Source organism: Tenrec ecaudatus, chromosome 1 (assembly GCF_050624435.1).
Source record: "Tenrec ecaudatus isolate mTenEca1 chromosome 1, mTenEca1.hap1, whole genome shotgun sequence".
Lineage (NCBI taxonomy): Eukaryota > Metazoa > Chordata > Mammalia > Afrosoricida > Tenrecidae > Tenrec > Tenrec ecaudatus.
This window is the reverse complement of record NC_134530.1, coordinates 115,308,812-115,323,069: the sequence shown is the minus strand read 5'-3', so window position 1 is coordinate 115,323,069 and position 14,258 is coordinate 115,308,812. Positions and strand designations below refer to the sequence as shown.

The 14,258-nt window shown below is 34.3% G+C and overlaps 1 protein-coding gene across 2 annotated transcripts in view; it reads right to left on the bottom strand.

Annotated features, from left to right (window-relative positions):
* The window catches only part of PRKACB (protein kinase cAMP-activated catalytic subunit beta), a 119,850-nt gene that overhangs the window by 25,512 nt on the left and 80,080 nt on the right, over positions 1–14,258 (bottom strand). For both annotated transcript variants that reach the window (XM_075557664.1, XM_075557669.1), the window contains exons 2-3: positions 5,293–5,354; positions 3,195–3,323 (exon numbers count right to left, since the gene is read on the bottom strand). In XM_075557664.1, the coding sequence (XP_075413779.1) occupies positions 3,195–3,323; positions 5,293–5,354 (191 nt within the window). The remainder of the gene's footprint in view (positions 1–3,194; positions 3,324–5,292; positions 5,355–14,258) is intronic.

Sequence of the window (14,258 nt, the reverse complement as noted above, 5' to 3'; positions counted from 1 at the left end):
CCAGTTGTCCTCCCTATAGACCATCCTGAAATTAGGACTGGGTGCAAGCATCTTTTAGATGTCCCATGACAGAAATTTCTTCCCTGGCTTTGCTTAGGCATCATTTGTATTTTTGCCTTTATGCTAATATGATCTTATCCTTACTACTTTAGTGTGATTTTTCTTTCACTGTTTTCTGTTGGGTTTCCCAGCTATGAGCCACAGGAGGAATAGATGCATGATGATAACTCATACAAAGCATTGTGGGGAATGCAGGGGTGGAGGATGGGCAATGGGAAGGGAAGGGGATTTCATGAGTGAATAGCAAGGGCGGGAGAGGGGAGGGAGCACTAGAACTGAGAGTAATTGCACAGCTCAGTCTGAAGGCAATGCGACCTGGGGAGGGGGTGTGTGTCTTTAAGATAGATGTGGTGGTGATTGTACAACTCCCTTGATGTGATTACATGATCGAACTGTGATATGTAAATTATCTGACAATAAAACTGTTAGGGGGGTTAAAAGGTGTCATTATGAAGTGCCAATTGTTATTAATGAGGGATCAAGCCAGAAATAACAATTATATGTGAAAGGATGATAGGAATAGATGTCCGACCAGATAAAGTCATATTCTTGGCTTAGCTTACATGTTCAACTTAAAAAAAAAAATGGATACGTTGTTTATAAAAAGAGATTAATGTTATACAATGTTGTGAAGATTCAGTGATGTAATATAGAACAAATACTTAGAAATGCTTAGCTCATAGTACTGAGTGAAGAAGCATAATTTCTTTCATTTCTACCCTGATTTTCTTTCCCTTATCCCAAACACTCAAAGAACAGTCAAAATAAATTTAGCTAAAAATTTTGTGGATTTATTAACAGAAGAGGATATAATAGTTTTGTTTCATTACTACCTGTATAAAATTTAGAAAAAATTAAAATATAAAATTATTCATTTGAAGACTAGGATATGCGTGACCATGGCATTTTCAATTGCCTGTACAAAAAAGCAGGACACTGAGTAATGAAGGCAAAAGAAGCGATGCTTTAAATTATGCTGGTATGATTTTAAATATATTATGGGCTGCTGGAAGAACGAACAAATCCGTATCGGAGGAAGCACAGCTGGAATGCTCCTAAGAAGCGAAGATGGTGAACTTCATTTCACATACTTAGATGCTATCAGGAGGGACCAGTCCCAGTGCTTGTAAGTAGACAGTTAGCACACAGGAGGAAGACTGTCCATGAGATAGACTGACACAGTGGCTGGAACACTGGGAACATAGGAATGATTAAGAGCATGTAGCAAGACTGGGCAGTGTTTTGCTCTGCTGCACCAAGGGGTCACTGTGAGTTAAACCTACTTGAAAGTACCTAACAATAGCAACATGCATAGATCTGGAATGTTGTTGTAATACAAATTATTTTTAAAATAGCAATTATATGGGAAACAACCATATGCCAGTATTTTTCAAGAAGTAACTTTCTCAGTAATTTACTTAACAAAAGGAATTTAAACTTCTTTCCTAATACTATTTTAATGCATGAAAATAGAGTATTTTGTAATCCTCTTAACATTTTATGAGTAAAGAACATTCTGTTCATTCCTAAAGAAAGATAACATAAAAGATCAGGGAGTAATACAGACAGCAACCATTTTAGTGGCAGGTTTAATCAAGAAAATAAATTAAATTATTTTATTGTTGCTGACCTCAACTAGCAAATGAAGGAAAGAACTAGAGTGTCCGTAAGAGCTCTAAACTGAGACGACACATGCAATTTGGGCGTAGAGCTCAGGAAAGCACTGCAACTGTGAGAGAATAGCACACTACGAGAAGGTACAGACTAGGAAAAGTGGAAGAAAGACTAGTCCAGAGGCCTGGAATTACCAATCTTTACTGGCAGAGCAAACAACTCAGGAAAAGGGCTACGAGATAACAGCTCACAGAGGAGGGGACAATCAGGAGAACATGGTATGCAGAAGTCCAGGGAGAAGTGGTCAGCAAAGGAAGTGGTAAATCAAGGAAGTGGTCAGCAAAGTCATATGTTCTAAAGAAGTAAGAAGATGAGCGAAAAGAGTCTACTGACTTTGGCAGGAAGGTCACGTGGTTTCCAGACCCTAGGCAGAGTCTCACCTCAGTATTACGAGGTGAGAGATAGAGGCAGCCAGCACTGGAGGTTCAGGAATTAATAGGAAGTGAAGCAGGGGGAAGCAATTGTTTTTTTCAAGAAATATGCTTAGAAAATAAATGTGAGCCAGGGAATAAACATTACACAACACGCATGCAAATGTGCATGCATACTGAATATTAAAGAGACTTAAGACATTGTTCCCTTTCCAATTAGGTTAATTTTCTTTTCACTTTTGTTCTAATAAGAGGTTATATTACAAGTATAAACTATGTATCAGGTTTTGGAGATATAGCCTAGAAAAAAGTACAACACATGTCTTACACAAAAATATATTATTCAAATTAACCTCACTTCTTTCTTTTAACACTTTTTATGTGGCTACTAGACAGCAAAATTAAAAGCATGTGGCTCAAATTATATGTCTACTGAATAGCACTTGTGTAGACATTATATCTATTCCACACTATTATCCAGTACTATTTCTACCACATTTGGATACTTACCCCATAAATCACCCACTGCTTCTCACCAAATCATTCTTGGGACATAATTATCTACATTACTATATCAAGATTTGTCATTTTTTCTTCTCCTTCCCTTAATTTTAAGTAAATGCTATGCAATTAGAAGCTTAATATTTAAGGAATAATTAATTCATATATTCTGATCAATGGGGTATACCATTAAGCATGTAGGCTTTTAAAATTTTTCATTGCTTTAACTGACAAAACTCATTAAAATAAGATATAACTAAAATTAGTACATATCTGTTATTTATTAATTGGTCCCTGAATTTTTCTATAAGGCAGCATGAGTAGCACTGCTTGTTCTTTACATGTTTAATTCAATTTTACAGGTAAAATGTTATAAATACTGAAATAATATCTCTCCATATACTAAAACTGTTAACTATATACCATGTAGTCACAGCGAACAAGAATTAAAACAGAATTCAAAAATAAAATTATTTAACACTGTTAATCGTACAGCATTATATTTTATCTTTTGTATATGCTACCAGCTAGAATCTAGACAATAAACGTAATTTTCTCTGTAGGTTAATAACAAGCATATGCACAAACCTTCTGCTTATCCAAGATCTTCATAGCATAATACTGTTCAGTGGCTTTATGCTTCACCAACATGACTCTTCCAAAGGAACCTGTCCCAAGGGTTTTTTTCCTTTCAAAATCCTCAAGTCCGGCATTATTCTGAATATACATGGAAAAGTAAAATAAATCAAAATGAAAGTTCTTTTTTTTAATGAAAGTTCTTACAAAAAGATTTTAATCATACATAGGTTAGTATTATTTAACCAGAGGGATCATTTAATTTACAACTTAGAAAAATGAGAAAACTATGGAGATCCCAGGTTATTCATTCTTCTTTATGTTTTAATTCATAGAATTTGTTTTCTAATAAATCAGTTATATGTCTTAGTAATTACAAACTAACTAGAAATACACTGAAAAAGATAGTCATGTAACTCATACAATCTTAATGCACTTGCAACTAATTATGATGAGCAGATAAACCGAGATACATATAAGGAAAGCACTTTAATTACAACTTCATATAAGTTATAGAACTAAAGAGCAGCATGTAAGATCCTAATGGCTTTCTTCAGCTGATGTTATAATAACCCTGTTTAACTAAAAACAGTAACAATAAAGAAGGAAGAGTTCCTCATTCCCACCAAGATAACCAAAAGTCAGAGTCCCAGAACAATAATGAGCCTCTTATTCTCACTGAATAGAGGTTTTGTTTGGAGCAAACATCTTTGTTCGGCTTTGACTATAGCACAGAGACAGAGTTGGAGGCAGCAATCTTTTAAATTTGTTGCTGCCACAGCAAAATGAAAATTACTAGGAACAAATTATCTAAGTGCCAGACAGCAACAAGTAGTAATTGCTGATCCATTTGTTTAATATGTTTTCATTACAAAAATTTCCATGAGAATCATGAACAAAATGTTTCTAAAGACCAATCTATTAAGTGCTTAGCATGAGAAAATGTGGTGAATATGGTTTTTTGTGTAAATTAGGAATCAAGATAACTACCGGCATTCACTGTTGGTGGACTTGCTATTTACTGCAAATCAAACCTTGCCTTTGGATATGAAAACAGCTTTTTGTTGGATCATTAAAGAGAAAACAACTCTTTTAGAAAAAGTTTTACTTATAATACCTATTTTCATCAGACTTTAGTTTCACATTCCCAATAATTTAATATTACTGAGAGTCTATCAATGCAGAAAAAGTGCTCATAAAATTAGAACAGATCGTTTAATTTTAGATTAATATTTAATGTAGTTTTATTAACATATGAGAGCTGAAAATGTTAATACAAATTTTATTAGTAGACAAGAAAGTATCTCTCCTGGTAGACATTTGTTTTGTATAATAATGAAAAATAAGATGCCGTCATTCACATCTCCATTAGTGCTTCATGGCACATAATGCCTATTTTTTATAATCACTATAGAGATTCTATTTTAATTTACCGGTCATTCTGCAGCTTGGTAAGGGGCTAGTGTCACATGATACATTTCATTTATTTTGAGTTAAATATCCTTTAGTGAAGTTAAAAAAAAAAAAGAAAAAGAAAGAAAAAATGTTCTAGAGAATATCCCTTTCAAAACTTAATTTATAATTAAACATCATTAATTATTTTCAACTTGGGGGAAGTATAGAAGTTCTTTTTATGTTTAAAATTTTTTAAAATCTTAGTTGAAACCTAAAGTATTTATAATATACTGAACTTACCCCCTAAAATGTTTGCCAAACAATCTTGTACATTTGATGCACTGTTAATAACCTAGTATTTTTATTAAGAACTTGAAACTGCACAATAGTATCCCTAATGTTGCAATTAATAAAAAAAGTATGCTATCAAAGGCATAATTCAAAATTAATATAATATTAGGATACTTGGAGTTTGTGGCAACTTGGAATTAGTACTAACATTTATAATGGGGCATTTAACTGGAAATTAGTTCTTTTCCTAATTTAAGTGTACATATATAACATTATTATTTAGTGAATCAAACAATGCTAAGGTAAAATTTTTATTAATACTACTTGAAAAATAATTTCTGAAGTGGTAAATTACTTAGGCAAGAATCATGATTTGACTTAACATAGGATTTTTAAATCATAGAAAATTTGAAATATTTCTTACCTGAGCAGGATTTTCCCACTTTTTTAAAAAGTCTTCTTTGGCTTTGGCTAGGAACTCTTTCACTGAAAATACATAAAAAAGTTTTGTCTGATAAGAATATTTGTATTATGTATAAATAAACTTACTTTAAAAAAACAATTCCCAAGGAGCTGGTGCCAGGGGTTTAGGTGGAGAGCAAATGTTTTGAGAATGATGAGGACAAGGAATGTACAAATGTATTTTACACAATTGATGTATGTATGGATTGTGATAAGACTTGTATGAGCCCCAAATAAAATGATTAAAAACAAAAACCAAAAATACAATTACTATTGCCATAGAACATGTATCTTTCAGCAGCCATGATACACCAGAGAGCTAGGTATTTTCTAAAGAAGAAGCTAATATCATCAATCCCATCAAGGCCAAGGGCCTATGGTAGAACAAACCATCAATTGCTCAAATGAAAGTTCAAGTTAATGCTGACAAAAAGTAAAATAAGTGCATAAGAGCCACAGTAAGACCCTGAGTATATTCCACCTGAGTTTGGAGATTCTCTCAAGAATAGACTTGACACACTGTAAATAAACGGCCAGAAAAGTTGTGGGGGACATCAAGACATTATACAAGTAAAGGCAAAAGATCTTAAAAGACGAGGAGAAAAGAACAGAACAATTTAGATATCAAGAAAGATGCTGAAACTTGCTCATGAACACTAAGAAGCTAAAATGAATAGAAGAAATGATGAAGTAAAAACATCGAATAGAAGATTCCAAGGGTGGCTAGCAAAGTCTTCTGATAAAGTTTTAAAAGGACTGGAACTAGAAAACCAAAACGGGAAAATAAGCTTGATGTCTCACAAGCTGAAAGAACGAAGAAGAAACTCAAGCATCAAGTGACAATACTGAGGGATCCTACGGACAATATACAAATGGAACACGATAGGACGCATTAAAAAGGTGAGGCAGGGAATACAGAACCACCATACCAAACATAATTTGTTGGCATTCAAATATTTCAAGTGGTATATTTGATCATAAGCTGATGGAATTGAGAGAAGTTCAAGCTGCAATAATTAAAAAGAAAAACAAAACTCCCTGCCATCAAGTCACTTCTGACTCCTGGTAACTGGTGGGGTAGAGTAGAATTGCCCAGCTGGGTTCTGAGACTTGAACTGGAGAGGAGTGGGCAGTTTCATCTCTCTGCCATGGAGCACCCGGGGGGTTTGAACTGCTGGGTTGTTAGAAGCTCAATGTATAACACACTAGCTATCAGAGCTCTGGGTTGCACAAAGGCACTGGCAAAATACAAGGGAGTGGCAGGAAATTGGGTTGACAAATCAACTAGAAAAGCTCATTACAGAGAAAAGTAACCAAATACTAAATATAGCAATTACTGAACAAAATCATATACAAGTCATATTTTACTGAAGAGAATTTAAAAAATGGTTGCAGCACTACATTGCCAGGAAACAACCATATATTAAAGCTAGATTCAGGAGAGGGTATGGGAAGATGGATCACTGCTTACATCAATGGATCCTGGCCAAAGGTAGAGAATACTAGAAAGATGTTTACCACTGTTCTCAATGACTTTGCAAAACCAGATCATAGCAAATGATGGATAACGTTACAAAAAAAGGAATTCCAGAATACTTAATTGTGCTGAATTGGACCTGTACATATATTAAGAGGCAGTCATTCAAGGTTGTATCCTTTCACCATACTTACTCAATCTGTATGCTAAGCAAATACTCCATGAAGCTAGGTTATATATGAAGAACATGGCATTAAGGTTGGAGGAAGACTTGTTAACCACCTGCAGTCTGAGTACAGATGACAACCTTGCTTGCTGAAAGCAAAGAGGGCATGAAGCACTTCCTTATGCAAAACCAAAAACAACTATAGCCTTCAGTATGGTTTACAAATCAAAATAAAATGAAAATCCTTAGAATTGGACCAAAAAGCAACTTAGTGATAAATGGAAAAAATACTGAAGTTTTCAAGGATTTTATCTTATTAGAATCCATAATCAATGCTCAGGAAGCAGTGGTCAATTACTCAATGTATTATAATGGATAAATCTGTTTTACAAGACACCTTTGAAACGTTAAAAAGCAAAGGTGTTGCCTTGAGAACTAAGGTGCACCTGATCCATGCCATGGTATTTTCACTTGCCTCATATGCATACAAATGATTACAGAAGACCAAAGAAAAATGGGTACATTTGAATTGTGCTGTTGGCAAAGGATACTAAATACCACAGGGTTGTAGGAGGAACAGACAAATCTGTCTTGAAAAAGACACAGTCAGAAAGCTGCTTAGAATGGAGAGTAGCAAGAGGTGCCTCATACACTTTGAACATATTTTCAGGAGGAACCAGGCCCTGAGGAAAGACACAATATTTGGCGGATTGGAGGGTCAGTGACAGTCAGGAAGATCCTCAAGCCTAGTAATTGTGAGGACAGTGTAGGACCAGACAGTGTTTCTTTCCATTTTCGACAGTTATGAGTTGGATGGGACTCACTGGTCTCTCACAACAAGAACAAGAAAGTTTACTTGCTTAGATTTCTAATGATCTCTACTAGCTTACTTCCTAAGTTTTCCAGAACATTGTTCTATATAGAGTTCTCTTTGATACTTTCAAATCTAATGCATGACTATTCCTGAAAACAAATCTAAAAGTGATCTTAAAAAGTTAAAAATCAATCAAGTCAATAATACAGAATATAAATAACCCAGCAGTAACAATAAGCCTTTTAAACATGAGAACTGAAAACTTTGAGAGGACAAGAATCTACTGATTGATGAGATTTTAAAAATAACTGATTTTCATCAGAGGCTATCTGTCGGTACAAACATCTATGTTTATTAGATTGGCGTTCTCGTTACTAAGAGCAAGAGAAAAGGGAAACCACACACACACACACCAGCACATAAATGATATTCACAAAAACTATATAAAACTAAACAAAACATCACCTACATGAACCCAAACAGCTTAAAAGTCTTATTCTAGAGTTGGAAGACAAAACTGTCTGAAGGCCTAATTTTAAAAGTACACGAAAGTAATGCTTTTCAAACCAGCTGTTTATCAATTGATCAATAAGTCACATTATTTTATAGCTGTGATTTTACATTTTAGACTTTTAAATTATAATTCAATTACAGTATTCTTTCTTTTAAACTCTTCACACAAAGCTATTAACAATGTTTTTTGTTTACCACATGATTGTACACATTTTAGGAAGAAAAATTCAGAGAGCAAAAAGGATATGAAAATGTGTTCTTGTTCCTTTAGTTAAATGTGAGAATAAAGCCAAAGCACAAAAAAGGTCATTATTTTAGTGTGTTTTTTTTTTGTTTAGCAAGTTCCCAATACTCCTGAATAATGACTCTGTAAATAAAGAGGCAAATGGTAAGAATAGGATTTAAGTAACGTTAAAATAGTAAAATGCCAACAAGGAAAAATTACTTTGGATATTAAAACTTGGAATTTAGAGTAGACAGCAGAAACCTGAAGCGGCACACTTACATTTATTTCAGAAATGCCAACAGTGATGATGATAATACAATTGATTAAAAGCAGAAGTGAGGAACTTATAAAATAATGTAATGATCAAATAGAAGAATTTTCAATGCTAAATGGATTGAGGGGGAGGAGGGAGAAAAAATTAATTGGTCAAAGGAAGAACTGGTAGTAATTTTCAAAAATGATAACTTGAAGAAATACTTCTTTCTCCCTGCTAGTGATTAAGCTAGAGAAAATAAAAGTATGTGTTAATTTCATTCCAAATAGTCCTTTAATGATCTTTCGTGAAGATTATCAGATGCGTTTATGAATTAAAGATATTAATTTTGTGAATTACTTCAACAAGTAACGGGAAGGCCTCCCTTATAGAAAGAGGAAGAACACTAATGATGTCAACTAAACCATCCCATGAAAAACTGCTCCTGAATCACAAAAAATAATGTAACTGTATAAGCAGACACAAATCCTCTAGCTTACATGGGCATGCTGAATTATGAGTAAGCTTAAAAAATAATAGGCAATCCAGAACCATATATATTTGCTTTGAATGTTAACTTTTTAAACATGGATGGATTTCATTTTTAAAGCCATGTATTTATTTATTTTTTATACAAAACAGCCTTATCACCTTCAAAATATCCTCCATTACACTTAATACATTTGTCAAAGCTGTGATACCACTTTTTTAAAAATTGGATTTCATTTTTTTAAATGCTCTCGGTCATTTAAAAAAGAGTTCTATTCACTATCAAGGTGTAGGCACTATGAGTCGGAATCAATTTGACGGCAGTGAGTTTGGTGGTTTTTGTTTTATTTTGTATAATCCATTGTAATGGAATTATCATTCCTTCCTTTACCTAACAGTTAAATTCTGTGAGAAGCACAATTTGAAGGGACCTCTTTGTTTTCTGGGTAGCAAGTTTTCCACCTTTGACACTTTTATTTCTACATTTAGTGAAAAACGCAGTAATTTTCGTACTTTGACAGGCTCCACTTTACACAGGAGGTTCTGGAAAAGAACTTATTCTATTGGAATTTTAAAAATCACTAAATTTCTTCCGTACAAATGAGTTATTTCTTCCGTACAAATGAGCACATAAGACTAAAGAATAATGGATACATTTTAATTATGCTGTTGACAAAGAAAACTAAATATAACATGGACTGCAGGAAGAACAAATGAATCTGCTTGCAAGATGTAGTCAGAATGTTGCTTGGAAGTGAGAATGGCAGAAGTGTCTCATACACTCTGGTGTCTTTCTGCTAAAAAATGTTTAGTGTTTGTCAGGAAATAATCCAAGATGGAACTTGAGTTAAATTACTTATGAAACTACCAAGAAAGGGGTGCAAAGGGGAAAAAAGAGGAGCTGATACTAAGCAGAGGCTCAATAGAAAGTAATTGTCTAGAAAAGAATGACAGCAACATATGTACAAATATGCCTGATACAATTAATGTACGGATTGTAATAAGAGGTTTACGAGCACCCAGAAAAAGAGCTAAAAAAAAAAGAAGAAAAATAAACTACCAAGAAGGACGATCAACTAATAACTCATAGCAACCCTGTAGGCAGTGCAGAACTGTCCCAGTGAGTATCTGAGACTCTACCTCTATATAGGAGCAGAAAGCCCCATTTTCTCCTGCATAGGAGCGGATGGTTTCAAACTGTCAACTTTGTGGATCTCAGCCCAACTCATAACCACCACTACACATCAGGGATCCTTAGAAATGACAGGTCTAAATAACCTTTATTACAGTAACTGTGTTTATGTAGTTCAGTGGATGGGGCCATACCTACTTTTTTAAATCCACATATCAACTGGTCTTTGGACTTGGAAATTTAACAGGCAATAAAAGCTAAATATTCTACCATATTACAATAGTTATTTTATTCTTCCTTACCTTGTATGCTTTATTATTAGCTAATTCTTAAAGTCTTGTTTATAAGTGAACAGTATTATTGATGATCTTTTTCACTAAAGTGTTAAAATATGAAAAGTTTTTATGAGCTATATTTAAATAGTATCTCCATGGACAGATGGACTTCTATATGTATTCACTCACAACGAATCACGTGCGCATACTTTCTTACCAAACTTGCTCTCTGAAGATGCTGGGGGTTTTCTAAGGCATTTAAGCCATACGTTACTGGAGACGTTCCCTACCAGATTTTATACTGTAAATTTAAACTAAATGAATGTATCATCAGGAACCTACCGACTCAGATTGTCTTTGAAATGTTCCTTCAAATGAATTTTACTTCTTCTTTTTTAATCATTTAATTGGGGACTCATACAGCTCTTATCACAATCTATACATCCATCCATTGTGGCAAGCACATTTGTACAGATGTTGCCATCAACATTTTCAAAACATTTTCTTTCTACTTGAGCCCTTGGTATCAGCTCCTCATTTTTTCTCTCCCAACACTCTCTCATAAACACTTGATAATCTATAAATTATTATTTTTTTCATGTATTACAATGACCGATGTCTTCCTCAGTGAAGCTTTCTCCTAGAGAATTACTGTATCTACTACAATCATGTGTCATAGAATTTTTGAGACAGTTCTGAATTCAAATATTGTTTTGTTGTCAGACAAGAGTCACATGCAGATTCCAGACAATAGGGGGTGTATTTCATTTCAACTTCGCTAGGTAATGACAAATGGCTCAATAAATGGTCGTGCCAAAGTACATTTCCATTGTAATGAGGTCTTGATGTTCAATCTTGTCATCAAAATGCATCATTGTGATACTTGCTAGTTTCTGCTGAGAGACTTATAAAATCAATCTTCTTGGTAAAGACAAGGTAAATATATTAGTATTTTTTTCTTAAATGTTTTCTACATATTTTATAAGACTTATCCTTTGTGTTTTAAGGCCTTTGGTTGCTATTGTAAATGAGAAGATATATAAATTACCTTTTCTGCTTGCTGCTGATAAATAGAACAAAATTAATGTTTCTATATTGATCTTGAAATTGTAACTGGTCATTCTGATTCTTATTAATTAAAAAATAACATTTGTAGACCCTCTCTGGATTGTTTATGAGACAATTCCAAATCATGTGTGAAATGTGCCAGTTTGTTCCCTCCATCTTTGTGGTCTTGTGAGGAGATAACCATTATTATTTTTAAATGGCAATGATTATCCAATTCCAAACTTCAGAGAAATTTTTTCTAAACAATTTTCCTGCCTTTTCCCACTTCATTTGTAAAGCTCTAGTAGACTCAACACGTACATTTGATATTTCTTCGTTTTCATTTATCTGGAAAACTTCATGTAAGATAAAAACTTGTGTGTCTTAAATGTTTCCTAGAACTGAATTGTAAAACCATCTAGGCCTAATTTTATCTGCCATGTTTGGGTAAAAATTTTAGCTGATTTGATTTTTAACATCGTTATAAGAACAATTAGTTATTTAAGGTGAGTTTCCCATGAACTATTCTTTTGGTTTTGATGTATGTTTATTTTCCATTCCATTAATTTTTGCTCATATCTTTGTTTCTTCTTTTGAATTCACCATGTTCTGCTTTTCCTTAAGTTGTTTACAAGAATCCTGGAATCATACATTCTGTTGTTCTCCTTTATAATACAAGTATTCAAAAAATTATTTCTAAAAACATGGAAGCTACACCCCACCTCTTTTGATATATACTCTAATTATAAAGTTATATTATCAGTTAACTCTTAAGCTACAAGTTACGTAAAAATATAAAGCATATACATTTTTGTGTTTTTCATTTAATTTTAATTGGTTAAACTTAATTATCTAACTATAATACAATTAAGTTGTGTCACTTCTTTGAATTTTGTTGAATATATTAAGCTTACAATCAATTTGTAAGTTTTCTATATATTTAAAAGAAAAGTCTTTATTCTCAAACATACTCTTTCACTGAAGTTATCATGCTTGGAGAATCATGGCTTTATGAAGTAGCCTAATAAACTCAAGCCAAATGGATCAAAGAACTTGCCTTCTGTCTGGAAGCATGAGAATCTCTTCGGGATGGCTGAAGCCTGCTTGCCTCCTTATAGCTCTGGTCTTCATTTGACCCTTTACTTTTTGGACTGTAAGGATATCTAGTATATTCTCTAGGAGCCCTGCTGATGTAGTGGTTACACGTTGGGCTGCTAGTCTCAAGGTCAGCAATTTGAAACCACTAGCTGCTCCTTGGGAGAAAGGTGAGGCTTTCTACTCGTAGAAAGAGTTACAGTCTCATAAACCCACAGTTCTATCCATATCGGGTCATCATGAGCCAGATAGCATTGAGTTTGATTTTGGAATATAGTCTCTTTAAGTTCAGCTAGTCTTTCAATGGGATGTGTAGTAGTCACATAATCTCTTGTCAGCTTGAGGGTATTAAGAGTGAAGGGGTGGAGTCTAGGCTATCAGGTCACAGCCTCCTTGTGGCCTTCTCATGAGGATTCTGGGGTACTTCCTATCTGTCTCCCTAGAGGGAGGCCACATTCTCTGCCTTTGTCTTCCTGTGGACAACCCATGTGGAGCTGGGTTGAGGAGCCACACTCTGAGAGCTGGAGGAGCCACATGGAGGCCTGCGCCCGTACTGAGGTGCTTCTACCTGCATTAGATCCACAAGACTTTTCACCCACCAGCCTGTGATCTTCCTGCATTTGGCAGCACTGCATGTGCCATGTGAGTCTGAAGAGAAATTTACAAACTAATATTGGACATATGGGTTAATGTTGAACTTAGGAACTTGATCCAGCTTGGGTTGAGAATGTTTTCTCAATATACAATTGCTCTTTTATGTGGACCTCGTTCTTACATACACATGGGTGTCCCTGTATTAGTTTCTCTAGTAGACCTGGTCTAACACAGAATGTTCGTTATATTTTATTTAGTCTTTCTGGGTGCCCTAGAAGATTTTTCAAACTAGCCTCTCTGAAAATTCTGGCCTTTTTCTTTGTAAGAAAAGCTTCATGTTGAATTGTAAGATACAGAGAGACCTGTGGAATTTCTTCTTTTTCCTTCACATTAAACAAGTTTCCTCAAAATATATTGGTATTTTCCCAAATGCCTGTCAAAACACAATGAGTTCTTTCAATTTACAGAGATTCAGGTTTTTGCTTTAAATCATGTTTTATTATTACTTCTGAGTTATTATCTGGGAATGTTTTGCGTTTCATTTGAAGAATTTCCTACTTTCACCTATAAATTTTCCCTTCATAAATTTTATCCAATTTCCCTTACATTCTGGGAGGGCTTATCAGGCTAGATCTACACATCGTTAACACCTTTTCCTGCAGTGACTGTTCCGCTCTTTACTGCTTCCACATCTACTTCACAGTCTGCAAATGCAGGTGTAGTTCCTTGTCATTTCCCACATTATGTCATCATGCTTCTTTCTGTCCTTGTCTCTCAGCCAGCTCTCCTTTCACCTGCCATTGCACCTTCTCTTCCAAGTCTTATGCTCACTTGAAATATTTAAGAA